The sequence below is a fragment of the Apis mellifera genome, linkage group LG7 (genome assembly GCF_003254395.2).
Source record: "Apis mellifera strain DH4 linkage group LG7, Amel_HAv3.1, whole genome shotgun sequence".
NCBI classification, from domain to species: Eukaryota; Metazoa; Arthropoda; class Insecta; order Hymenoptera; family Apidae; genus Apis; species Apis mellifera.
In genome coordinates, this window is record NC_037644.1 from 996,723 (window position 1) to 1,010,972 (window position 14,250).

A 14,250-nucleotide genomic window follows, 5' to 3' on the forward strand; every position below is an offset into this window, starting at 1 on the left:
CCACTTCACTTTTTTAATACAGGAAAGGCTGTCTATATAAGAAAAAAAAAAAGAAAAAAGAGATAATTTAAATTTCCTGTTCTTTCATTCTCGAGAAGATGGTTTCGATCGACGAAGATTCAGTTTCAATAACGAATAACCAGAGACAGAAATACAGAATCGAATCATCATTATCGAATCTTAAGAGACATCAAAATCCAAACACACGGAAAGAAAATTGAATCATTTTCAATCTCATTTCTTATTAACTCTTACGCCAAAACGTAACACTCGAAAACGAAATATTATACACGCAAGATACTTTGCGAATTAGATGGACGGAACGAGAGAGGAGAAGGATCGGCGAAAGCAAAGGAAGAAGACACGAGAAAGCGAGCGAGCGAGAGAGAGAGAGAGAGAGATGGAGAGATAAAGAGACAAGAAGAGAAGGGGAGAAGGAAAGAGAGAGAGAGAGAAGGAGAGATTCTCATTGTGAAGAAAACCGTATGCGTACGTAGAAGACGTGAGATCCGTTGGACCCGCATGCGGACCTTATTGTGTCCCAAAAGAGCGTATACGGTAGGTACCTTAATGTCGGCACGGATGAAAGCATGGGCCTTCCTTTGTCTTTCGTTCGTGAAGCTGCCACAGTAAGTAGCGTGCTCTGCGGGTAGCCCCCTGCACCATTCCTCCACTACCGTCCCTCCCTTTATTTCCATCTCTTTTCTGTTCGCGGCAGACGCACGTCCCTTTGTCCCTCTCCACAGACCGCGTCCTCTTTTTTCCTTTCTTTCTTCCTTTCTTTCTTCCTTTCTTTCTTTCTTTTTTTTCGCGAATCGCCAACGTTAGATCCGAGACCGATTTTTCTCGTTGGGGAGAGGGATAGCTGTGCGATTATTCCCCCATGATGAATGAGGGGAGGGGGGGAGAGGGTAACCGCTCCTCACCATTTGACACCGAGGAATTGTGGAAAATCGGGGGTGAATCGTTCGAAAAGCGATCGAAGAAGAAGGAATAATTTTGTTTTCGAGGTGAAGATTGATCTTTATAGATGGATTATTGGTATAAAATTTAGTAATTGGTTTTTTATTTTTAGATTTAAAGGCGGTTTAAGAAAATTGGGAATCGATCGAGATTTGTAAAAAAGAATTATTGGCAGGATGATTAATGGTGGATTGATTTGATAACGTTTTTCTTTTTGTTTTATTTATTATTATTAATTATCTAATTAATTAAATTATAGAGAGATAGTGAAAAGGAGGAAAAAGTTTTGAAGAAAATTATGTATTTTTGTGAAATTTTTTATTGTATTCAATTAGAAATATATTCTTTTGTTTTGTGATCCCTGCTGTGATAATTTCGGATCGGCAAGAAAACGAGCAATGTTAAAATTAGAATTAGAGATGACTCTCTTTGAAAGAATGAAGTGAAATGAGATTCGTTTCAAGATTGGATATCATCTACTGGCAACCTATTAAAATTTCACGAGCCACCAGTTGAAACTCGCAAAATTCTGCTTTTTCCTACCACCACCTACCAACCCTTTAAACGATTTGCATTCCCTTTTTCAGAAAAATTCTCTCAGAAACGTGACTCCATCAAGAAACGCGATCCCGGAAAAATGTTACATAACTTGAAAAACCAACTCGGGCAAAAAAACATTTTTGCCGTCAGTAAAATATTCCATTTCAAAGGTAACAGATTTTAGTTTTAGCTACATTTCAACGTCGGCATTTCAAAACTCTGTTACGATTTCTATTACTAACTCTTGTTCAAGATATCTAAATTTTAATAAAACCTCAAGGAAACAAAATTCCCCCTTTTTCCAATTGTCAAAAACAGATTGACGATCATACTCGCTTTTTTAACTTTTCACGGATATATATTTGAAACATAATTTTTCAATTTTAAATAAGACGATCGATTTAAACATCTCTTCTTCTTCTTTTTTTTATCGCAACGAAAATGTTAAAAAAATGAAACAAAATCATCCGCAAGAAAAATATTTTACCATCACACTCCTAAGTTTCAACTTATCAAGACCAAAATTTCCAATTTAACCTCGACAACGAATAAAATCAATTCCAAGAGCGCCTCCTAAACACCTCTCCGCTAAAATTACAACGAAACACCGAGGCAAACCGAAGAGGCAAAATCAATTCCTACGATATACATATATATATTCAAGCCCAATTCCTGCATCACGAGCAGTGTGTGCAGTGTATATAGACCGTTGGGAACGGTGCTCGACGATGGTACCACGGTTGGTACCTTCCCCAGCACAAAAGCCCCCGGGAGGACCCGGGTTATTAATGTCACAACGTCACAGAGGAGCGTATTCGTCGTCGTCGAGTTGCATGCTGAGGCGCAAAGACGATTCACGGCGACGACGGGGTCGACGTTGCCCGGTACACGATATATAATTCCCCGTTCACCGATAATTATTGCCAACTTTCCTTCCCGCACAATGCCCCCTCCCTCTCGCAGACCTCTCTCCTCCCCCTACTTTCCTCGACTGCTACTCTCGTTCGTACGAACGAGACGAACCTCGTAATAAAGTGACATTAGCCGGTGCATGCGATTCCGCGATAAACTTTTGAAATTTATACCTCCCCTTCCTCCCCTCCCCGGACCGATCCACACCCTTGTCCTTTCCTTTAAAGGAACAACGTCTTCCTTGCCATCGAGTTAGGCAAGAAGAGAAAAAGAGTTTTCGTTTTTCGCGAATTCTTTGGTAATTAGAGGAGGGTTTTTAGCGATTGATTAATAGTTTTCGAGGGAGAATAAATCATCGGGAGAAAGTAAGCAAGTATGTTGTTGTGAAACGGGGAATTTAAGATTCGATGTTTAATTAATATTATTAACGAGAGAAGGGGAGATGTTTGGAATGTGTTTTTTTCTTTGTTTGTCGCGTGATAACGGATAGGAAAGGATGAAGAAGTTTTCGTGCTTCCAAGTTTTATCTTCGCGACAGATTTTGCTAGAAGGGGAATAAATTGTTGGTCGATCTGTTTCTTCTTCTTCTTTTTTTAAATATACAAAAGAGGATACGTGGACGAAATCTCGAGAAATTTTTATATAGTTCAAATTCAATTGATATTCAGACGATGACGTGTACGAGTTGTCATACGTGAAATTCAGAGTTGATTTTAAAATAGGATGAGGAAAGTTGAACTTTGCGAAGCCTTCATTTCTACGGAATAATTACAAAAAAAAAAAAGAAGAAGAATATTCCGCATTTACCATTCTTCCCGCAACTCATATATTTTAATTCCACGTAAGTACATAGCGGGCAAAAGGAGCGGAACGAGGGGAAGGATATAAAAACTCGAACAATAAATCCGAGGATCGCGTAATTACAGAAAATTTCAAATTTTCATCTATCCCTCGGAAACCGCTCTTTAATCCGAACGAAAATGGGGGAAAAAACGTATACCACGTATAAATAGAAATCCTGTAATCATCGTTAAAGACCAAAAATTTTCCAACTCGTTACAACACCGGGTTAACGCGGAAATAGAATAACAGGGGGAACGATAGGGGATTAAATATTGTCCGTTTATTTCGCGCAAATCCTTTTGATATTACGCGCCCGTAATATCGAGAACGAAAAACAAAAAATAAAAAGAAGAAGAAGAAGAAAAAAGAAAGGAAGAAGCGTGAATTCGAAATGTCGCCTTGGAAATGGTCATCGTATAACGTTGGAGTATCGATTAAACTCAACGGGGACGTTCTTTTCTTCCACGACCGGGTTCGAGTACGACTACGCCTAATGATTTATTATTATTATCCACTCTTTGCAGGCGCACACGAATCTACGAGTTTCGGCGGCTAGCAGTGCCACTCGACCTCCGTGCTGGAGCGTGACAGTGGCAGGTTTAAAGGAATTATAATTGGAGAGAGAGAAGAAAAAAGCATGGAGGAGCATGTCGTGCATGGGCGGGCGGAGGGAGGGAGAGCACACGTTGCCATGACTAACGCTAATCGAGCCGCACACACTCTCTCGTTCGCCTAATTACGAATGCGTACTACAAAGCGTATCGAGTGTCGAGCGACACGAGTGGTGAAATCAAAGTAGGTGATCCGCACGCGCCTCTTCGGATCACGTTCGAGGGCACGAATTCTTTTTTTCTTTTTCTTTCTTCTTCTTCCATAACGATCGAAGGATAAAGTTTCGTTTCGTTGTTATGTGTCAGAGATTGATCGAATGGCGTATTACAATTATTTAGGAGGGAAGGATGTGTTTTTAACGATTGTGGGAGAAACAAACACGTATCGATTTTTCCTAGAATTATTTCGATTTCGTTTGTTCATTTCATAATATTTCGTTCCATTGAATATTATGATATTACGTAAAGAAATATATTCTTAGTGATCACATAATTTCATTTTTAAAATCACGAAGCCTCCCTCTTACTTAATTCTTCGTCGTCGAATTGAACAGAATTGAAACAGCGATTAGAAGGAAGATAAATTTAATTCTATCTCAGAGACTTGATATTATCGTATCAAATTTTATATCGAGCGGATATTCGCTGTATTCTCGTCGACGTACAACACCTCGTACAATTTTTACAACAACGATAGCTGGTTGGAAACGGTATGCTGGCAATGGGGAACAACAATGATACACTGGAAATCAGAAAACTACCAATTAATCCCAGGATTTCCTTCCTCCACGCTGAGACACGTTCGATCCGCCGAGCGGAAAGAGGTTTCGCGTGCCCGATAATTCCAGATTCACGAGGGCGGTGTCACGGGGACGGGGACGAGGCGAAGGAGGAGAAGGTGGAGGAGAGGAAAACGGGGAGGTTCCATCCATGATTCCGGAAGCGGAACGATACGCTTCCTGGCTTGTTCTAATTGTCTCCTTCGAAAACGTTTTCAATAAGAGAAAACATTTTAACGATCGTCGAAACAATTTTCAACTTTCACGTTGAACAATTCAGGATTGATTAACGTAAACGTGATGATTATCTCTTGATCTATTTTGATCCATTTGATCGATATATCCATCCAATAAGAGGAGTCGATTTTTGGAAAAAAAATATATATAGATTTAAAAAAGAAATTTACAACTTTAGAACGTACAAGATAATAATAATGATAATAATGGACGGATGGTTTCGTTATTAAAATTCTCCTCTTCCTACGAAGATTTCTCCGTTTATTCGATAAGAGGATTCACGAATAAAAGAAAAGAAGGACGGTCAGACTTAGTTGGTGGATCCACTCGAATATTAAGATCACGACCAATGATACGTAACCCCCTGAAGAGTTTCTGAATCATCGGTCCGGAGAGTTTGCCACACACACACCCCCTCACCCCGAGGAATTTTCAGAGAGACAATGGCCCGTCTGCGTCGCGACTCTTTCTCGTCAGATAAGAAACGAAGCGATTGTCAATAGGAGGAACGCTCATTTTTCCTATGCACGAATCAGATAAAACGTTGAGATTGGCCCTTTTCGACGATCAATTTATAGATACACTTTCGCTTCTCGCGTTGATATTTACATCGAGGGGGGGGGGGGGGGGGAAACCTAACAATAATCTTTTTTTTTTTCCGATTTTTCGAACGATTTCCCACGCGAGATTGCAATTCCGCAAAAAAGCAAAGATTTTTAGACATCGATTACATTAATTATTCGAATGAAATGAAAAGGACAGGAGAAAGCAAACCATCCCTTCTTCCTTTCCCTAAATAACGAGAATACAGAGATGATACATTGTCGTAATAATTCAAACGAAACGAAAACGTGCGCGTTTCGAATCGTTGCGAAACATTGCGCAAACATCGAGAAGAAATTTCGAGGCGAACGTTCGTTCATTCTCGAGTTTCCACACGACGCGGATCCGTGTTATAGAAACTTGCCCCATTACTTCTCTCCCCCCCCCTTAGAATTTCTTCTATTTATTGCCTCGATAAACCGAAATTAACTTGCGCGTAGGATAAAACTTTGGAAATTTCGAGTCCTTACCATGCTTATTTCTCGTGTTCCTCCTTGCCCCCCCCTCCTTATTTCGTGTATCCCTAAATCAAACCCGCGTAACGATAGTCCGCAGTGGAAAGAGAGAGAGAGAGAGAGAAGAAAAGTACAAATTGCCGTTATGCAAATGACGAAATAATAATAAGAAGGCAAGGGAAGGCGGCGAAATTACGGGACGGGACGGACAGACAAACGGCCTCGTCCTTTCGCGAGCCTGGTACCGTCGACGACGAGGAGGATCGCGACTCTGATTCTAATTGTTTAGGAATTGCGCGAATCGCGGCCAATTAGCGGCATGCACCGCCGCGAGAGAGGAAGCGGAGGCACGGAATCCGGCTACGTAAGGGTTAACCGAATAATTTAAATTAATAGGACGGGGCGGGGAAAACGGTTGATAGTCGGTTGTTGTTTCAACCAACTTCTTTAAATGTCCTCTTTCCTTTCCTTGAACCCTTGATCCGCACGCTTGATATCTCGTGCACGCCACTAATTCAATTTTTATACTCGGAAGATTTAGATTTAATAATTCTCTTTTGTTTCGTTGAGAGAATAAAGATAGAGATTGTCAAAATTTTCATCTTGTATCTTATCTTTGACAGAATCGTTTTAATAATTTTATTTTCTATTTGATAATAAAATATCGATTTCATGAGATGTTATGAATTAAATTAATCGAAATTAATGTCCAAGTGATAGATATAAGGTGGATTAAGTACTTACCTGTTCAGTAAATATGAATTAGAAGATGATTACTACTTGGAAACTTTTTTCCTTGTCTCAAATATCTCAATTATTATTGCATTATTTAAAATACATACAACAAAAAAAGAATAAATTGCTTAAAAATCAAGTTTTTAATAAGCATTATTTTATCTTAGAATTTTTTAAGTAGCAAATAGAATATAAATTAATTTCAGGGTATGTTTTAAACAAATCGTTAATTTTCCTTGCGTTTCCAGAGATTATTTCAAGACAGAAACAAGTTCCCGAAAACTTTACGAACGCCCGACCGAGTTCCCATCATTTAAACAACAAAAACATGACGCAACGATAATATTTTGCATATCTCACGCGACAGTTGTACGTCATCGTCGTTGTAACGCGATGTATGAACGTTTCTAAAACTTCTGACGAAGCAAAACTTTAACAAATCGAGGTAAGAATACTTATTCTAATTTCTAAAATTTACAGGATAACCAAGAATTCAAAGTATGAGAAAAGAAATATTTTTAACGAGATGCGATTCTGGTTTAAGAATTCTTTGTCACGAGATGATAAAAACGAATTGTATGATAACAATAAAATAATAATGAAATAGATAAAAAATGCAAACATATTCATTTAATTTATGAAAGTGTCTCGATAACGTATGAAATAAAGTAGGTAATAATAAACGAACAGAATGTACGTATTGTTAGCTTAAGAAGAATGGTTTTATCCACGAACGATAGATTTTAATTTATTTATTATTATTTATTATTGATTGGAAAAGTTTATGATATAATTGTAATTTATAATTGATTAAAAATTAATTGACTCACCAATGTAATGATCGTGCCATGCCAGGACACCGCAGAGGAGAGCCAAGGTTTTTCCACTTCCTGTTGGACTTTCCAAAAGACAGTTCTCTCCTTTTATACAACCTTGTATGAGCTGTAAAATATGGTATGATGTTTCAATACTATATCCTTTCAATATCAACTTATTTAAATTATAATATTCTTACTTTATTCATTACAGCAACCTGGCACGAATATGGCTTTACAGGTAGTTTTACTTTAATACCAGATATCAGTAACTCGTGTTGTATTTCTACTTCAGTATCTTCCTTTTTTATAAAATGTTTCTCCTTATGCTCCTTTTTCTTCTTATATTTACGTTTACGTTTAGATATTGTAGATGTATGTTTATCAGAAGAATCAGAATCACTATATTTTCCAACATTATTCGTGTTTAAGTTTGTTTTTGATCTTTGTTTACTCCAATTAAACATTGAAATCTTTGAATTTATAAGAAACATAGATTCTGTATCATCTTCATTTGACTCTACACTGTCTGTACTTTGTTGAAACTTACTCATCCTAGTCTTTTCGTCATAGTTTTCATTTGAAATTATTGGAGAAGTAGATTTCTTTTCACTTTCTATTCCTTTATTATTTTGCAAGTTATCACTTTCATCGCTGGTCACTTCAATATTATTGATTGAATTTTTTGAACAAAAACTTTCATTCTGGGACTCTTCACTTATCGAATGATGTCTCTTTAGACTTAATTTATTCATACTGAAAATAAAATTATACGTCACAGGAAACTAGTGTCACACAAATATTATATTTTTTCAAATAAATGAATATATGTTATTGAGTTATAAAAAAAAATACTATGCTATTGCAAAACTTTTTTAATAAAATTCATACGATGTCATCAAAATAAATATAAAAAACTGTCAGAGCAACAAAGTAACAAGCTAATATAACCTCAAAAATTATATACATTATCACGTGTATCGTTACATACTTTGCTTCTTCAAGCCACTCTTCGATCTTTATCTTGAATATTGTATAAGTGATATATCCAAACACTGCTATAATTACACAAATCACAAGCATCGATTGATACTGATTAAATCGGAAAGAAACAGCTGATGGTTATTATGTACGTGTCACACGCGTTTCCCGCCTTTACCTAGCCTTTACATTTCATTCTAAATTTATGGTATGTCAGAGCGCGATATTTAAATTATATTTTCATAACAATTTAAAAATATTTTTACACGGATGAAATTGCAGAATTGCAAAAATATAAATAAAAAATAAAAATTATAATGAAATTATAACTAATTTTTTCGCACGAAATTGAACTTTCCCGCACAAAATTGATAAACGTCAAACTAATCACGTGACTAGATGAATTTTTCCTATTACTATTATTTAAAATATTCTAAAATATAATTATTTTACATTACAAAAATAATTGAAAAGAGTCTGAAAAGAATGACACAATTAACATATTACGTATCATTCGACAGATATACAGCACAAATTAATAAAAAAAGATTATTAGTCCAACTATCCGTCCCTCAAAATTCCATTATTATTTCCGTCCGAAAGATCTAAATTTAAACGAGAAAAAATAAAAACAAAAAAACAACAAAGACAACAAGTGCCCACTCATCGTTCACTTTCGTAACGCATAAAATAATCTGTCATCAATTTCTCGACAGTTCCCCCGTTGAGGGGGAAACGACCATTTATACGGAACATTATTCCACACACAAATCCCGGCGCGGAAACATAATTTTTAAGGATTAGACAGGTGAAACCCGCATCCCCTCTCGAGCCTCCGATTCGATGTTGTTCGGTGACCTTCATAAAGAAGATGCGTCCCCTGCTGGACGAGGAGAGAGATAAAAAGAAAAAAAAAAGAAAATATATAATTTCCGCGTGTGATTTATACGATACAGGCTGGCCCAACGTATCAAACTTCTGATTTACGTGGTTTGTTGCGTCCGTGCGTATTTCGAAAGCGGCCCCCATCAAAGGGGGCTACGGAATTTAAAAGCCATACGGCGCGCGTGCGACTTGAATAAGGAATTTCATTCTACGGAGGAGAGGAGGTTCATCTCGCGCTGACATGAATCCTTATCAAATTATCCGAAATTCCCACGCGCGAGTTGTACACGGCTTTCATCACGTATACGTACGTACGTATAGTAAGCTCGTATATATATATATATAAGGGTATACGTTTCCATATTGCGGAGCAGACGTAAAGACGTTTAAGAGAGACCGTCACGTATATGCAATGAAATTACTCAGGTTGCGAGAGAGTATTTTCAGCTCACGTACCTTTACTTCGAACGATCCTCGGAGACCTTGCGTTTTCACACGGTTATGATGTATATCTTAATGATAACACGGTTCACGGTAGGAATACACTTTCCTCCTCGAACCTCCTTAGGTCTCGATTAATTTTTACAAGTCTCGTGCCACGAGACTTTTATCTCCTTCTTTTTTCTTTTACAACACTTAAACCACTCTTCTCATCGACGAAACTCATTTTACAACAAGTTTTTTATTTTACAAAAGTTTCGTGCCTTTCTGAGGAAGATTTATGAAAAATACAATTTCAATTGTCGTTTATTTATACAATTTATTATAATTCTGTGAAATTACAGAAAGTATATATATATAATACGAAAAAAAAAAACAGAGAAGACGACGAAAGATATAAAGATATACGGATCCACTTTACGAAATGTACGTGTGCCACATATTACCAGTAGATGGTCCAAGGGATAAGACAAACATTCGATCCAAGCGTAGACGAAATATCCGTAAACAAAAATTTGATATTCGACGGACGCTTGAGCGACTGCTCGAGTTTCGTGCTTTTTTTCCATATTTCAAAGTGACTGAAATCGAAATATGTTTCGGGGGGAATAACGATTGGATTAATAGTGTGTGCAGCCGTATCTAATACTATAAACGAGCTATAAACGTGTATCCCCGGCCTCTTCAACGTTTCGGTTTTTACGATCGCGAGACGTGATTCACTTCTTGGTTGCCGGCGTCTGCCCGCTTCACGCTCGGCGAGGGATGGGACCGTAACTTAGCCCGGTCACTCGGCTGTAAGTTATGCACAGCCAGTGTGATATATCCGTGAAATATACGCGGAAGGGTCCGAGGAAGTCATTACTATAGGAAAGTGTGGCAAATTGCGTGTAACACCCCTCCCGAAAAGTCACAAAAGCGTCTGGATCCGGTTTACGCGCCGCCGACCGCGCGTACGTGTCAACTCTTTCCGCTTTTTCCGTGAAACCACCACGAGTATATATCACAATCCCTGGGAATCAATTAACCAATATAAACAAGAAGCATGCACACTCTAATGCGCCGATGATCGATCGTTTACAACGATCGTCGTTTAATTTAACACGAATTTTCCAATTTGTCGGCCTGTTTTTTGATCCCGCCAACAACAAGGGGCGACAATGGTAAATAATCGTAACAACAATCAGGTATGAACACTTGGAGTTAAACATTGGAGCGCCACCGTTCAATTAATCGAGCAAAACAGAGGGGGTTGTCGCTTTAATTCCATCGAATGATCTGGGTCATTCAAAGCAGCGATTTCGCGGGAGGAAGATTTTCGAGAATATCTTTCTCGACAATAGATGTTCACCGAGATTCGAGGGAGAATGGGAGGGGAAGGGATGTGGAATCGAAGGTTGAAATTAAGGGGGGAAGAGGAGAAGGGGGAAAAAAAGGATCCCCTTCCTTCCCCCTCGTTGGTATCCCGTGGTCACCCTGTGCGAATCCGGGGAATCGCTCTTTCTCGTGGTGGTCACGAGAACTGGGAAGGGGGGCACACAAGAGAGAAATATGAAATATAAATAAAACATATTCTTAGTAGGAGCAAGTGCAATAAAAATGCGGGGAGATCAAGAGGGATGCCGGAGGAATACGTAATGAATTCTCTTTCTCTCTCTCTCTCCCTGCTCTCCATCTCGCCTATCTCTTTCGCCTATATTCTTCTCGATCTCGACCCCTTCTTTTTCCCCTTGCTATGGAAAGTAGAGGCAAGCGGTAATTCTCTAACCACCTAAACGTTTAAATTTCATCGAAATCATCGTCCATTTCTCTTCGAATCTCTGAATTTATTAAAAAAACAGGATGACACGATACGCGTAATTTCTTTATTCGTTCCGTTGTATCGATTGTTGCGAGGCGAAAGATGAAAAGCGCAAAAAAAAAAAAAAAGAAAAAGGGGAAAAAAGGAAAGGAAAGTACGAGATAGAGGAAAGGAACAATTCCATAAAGGAATTGTAACGTTCGAACGACCGAGAATTCCCGACAGCATCTTCGTCACTGGGAAGGGGAGAGAGAGAGAGAGAGTCATGCGGCAAACAAGCCAATAAACCGAATAAACGGTCGTCGGGACTTAATTAAGGAATGGCGACTGCATCCACGCCAACGGTGCCTTCATTTCGCCCGGCAGCTTTATCACCGGTGCTTATCTATCGGCCATGAGATAAGATAAAAGGGTCAGAGTTCAGGAGGACAGGCGTAGATAGCCACCCCTCCTCTCTCTCTTCCTTCGCTGAGAAACTTTCGGGGGTTGGAGGACACCATATGCGACCTTCTTCGTCCATTGGTCCTCCCCTGCCTCCCCTCACCCACCCTTCCTTTTTTTCTTTCTCTCTCTCTCACGGAGACTTTTCCTCTTTGTTTCCTCGGGAAACGACGGAGCTGGAGGGTCGAATCGGGCACGTCGTGTCCAGGAGCACGGCTGAAAGTAAAATAAAAGAATCATGCTGGCTGGGGACCGGGGAAACTGTCCATGTGCGCCCGTGCCAGCTCCTCCTCGAGGGTGTATATGTTTTGTCCCGGCCTTGCATATTTCCCCCCCCCCCCCGATCTTTCTTAAAGTCGAAGACTGAATCTTGCGCCCTTCTCATATTTCATACAGTTTGGAGGATGATAAAACAGAAGTGTAAAAGTAATGTGAAAGTTTCGAGAGGAATTAATTCGTCAAATTTTACGAAAGTTTGTATGTATAAATTGTTTATCAAAGAATAAGAGTTTTATCTTCTCACTCCATCTCTCATTTCGTTTAAACTTCGCTCGACTATTTTTCTGTTTGTTTCTAGAATCGATTTTCCAAAAGTGTCGTACGAATACACTTTGTAGAATTCTAAGATAAGGAGGAATTCGTTAAAGGATTATTCTTATTTTCAATATGTCCATGATCGATTTTTAATTTATCGTTTCATCTGGAAAAATTTTCGATGGGTAGCGAAAAGGGTAGTTTGGAAGGCGAAGGAGTACAGTGGACAATAACTTTTCCACGGGATTGGTCGAGGGACATCGATCAGATGCGATCACGGTGGAATTAGCCGTCCCTTGCAGGACTCGAGAACTCCTTCCACCCCTCCCCCAATTCGGAACTACCCTTGTCTGTGTTTCCTCGACCTCGACAAAAGGCTCGTCGTACGATAAATGATTCTATTAGCGTGGCTCGACAGGAACGCGTCCAAATCGACGTAAGAACAAACATTTAAGATGGACATTAAAGACTTAAAGAATACTTTCTTCGATACTTGTTCATTTCATTCGATATTCAGGAGGAAAATTTGTACGAAACTCGTGATTATTCGCGATCCAAATACATGCCGCTTTGGAAGATCGCCCATAATAAAGAGATATCCGAATCGTTATATTTTCACCTGGCTTTCGACGAAAATTCATTCCGTCGTCGTACCCTCGCTCGAGATGCGTCGTTTCGACGGGTGAAAGATCAAGAACGCCATAAAATGCGTGTTCGAGGAATATTGCGAATGTTTCGACGAAAACACGCGGAGGGGGGAGGGGATCGGCATGAAATATGGATAAGATTGGTCCAAGGCCACAAAAGGAAGCGTCACGGCGAATTAATCGGTCGGCGAGGAACACGCGAGACGTGTGATTTAATAAAAAGCCTCCCCTCGCCGGCGGATGGGGTGGAAACCGAGCCGCCGCACCCCCGCCGCGTAATAAGTTTAGTTTCCACGAGGAGACGGCCATAAAACCACGCGTACGCTGCGTGGTGCCTTGTTCCCCAGATTTCACCAAGACGTTATTTTTAGGATTTTTCTCTTACGATTAATGACGAGACGACGTCGAGACATTTTTTCTCCTTCTTTTTTTGTCGAAAGTAAGATTGGATTATTTTTTATTTAATATCAAAATTTGCCTCGAAATGTTTTAAAATAGGAAAGATAAGATAAAATAGAAGATCTTGGGAGATTCTTTATCGTAGATGATACATCCTTGAATTCGTTTCGATCACGTAGTTTGAGCGATTTTGAGAAACGATCATTGATCTTGGAGAATAAAATATTGAAGAGAACATTAAAAGTTTAGAATATTTAAAATATCTCGTTAAACATTCGCAAGAATAAAAATATCTATTAGAGAGAAGAGTTGTTGATCTTGGAGATTCTTTTATCGTAGATAATACATCTTTGAATTCGTTTCGATCACGTAGTTTGAGTGATTTTGAGAAACGATCATTGATCTTAGAGAAATAATCAGATATTGAAGAGAACATTCTGTTTAAAAGTTTAGAATATTTAAAATATCTCGTTAAACATTCGCAAGAATAAGAGTATCTGTTAAAGAGAAGAGTTGTTACAAGTAACGACACGATATTCAGTTGTTACAATTTCACATACATTATGTTTCCTTTCACCGTGTTTTCCTCCTCCTAGTAGAAGAATAATAAATTTCGCGTATAGCCAAG

At 38.8% G+C, this 14,250-nt stretch overlaps 1 protein-coding gene across 2 annotated transcripts in view; it reads right to left on the reverse strand.

Annotated features, from left to right (window-relative positions):
* The window catches only part of LOC411185 (Fanconi anemia group J protein), a 63,818-nt gene extending 55,151 nt beyond the window's left edge, over positions 1-8,667 (reverse strand). For both annotated transcript variants that reach the window (XM_026441680.1, XM_026441679.1), the window contains exons 1-3: positions 8,485-8,667; positions 7,694-8,249; positions 7,509-7,620 (exon numbers count right to left, since the gene is read on the reverse strand). In XM_026441680.1, the coding sequence (XP_026297465.1) occupies positions 7,509-7,620; positions 7,694-8,249; positions 8,485-8,576 (760 nt within the window). In that variant the 5' untranslated portion in view covers positions 8,577-8,667. The remainder of the gene's footprint in view (positions 1-7,508; positions 7,621-7,693; positions 8,250-8,484) is intronic.
* Between the last annotated feature and the right edge of the window lie 5,583 nt (positions 8,668-14,250).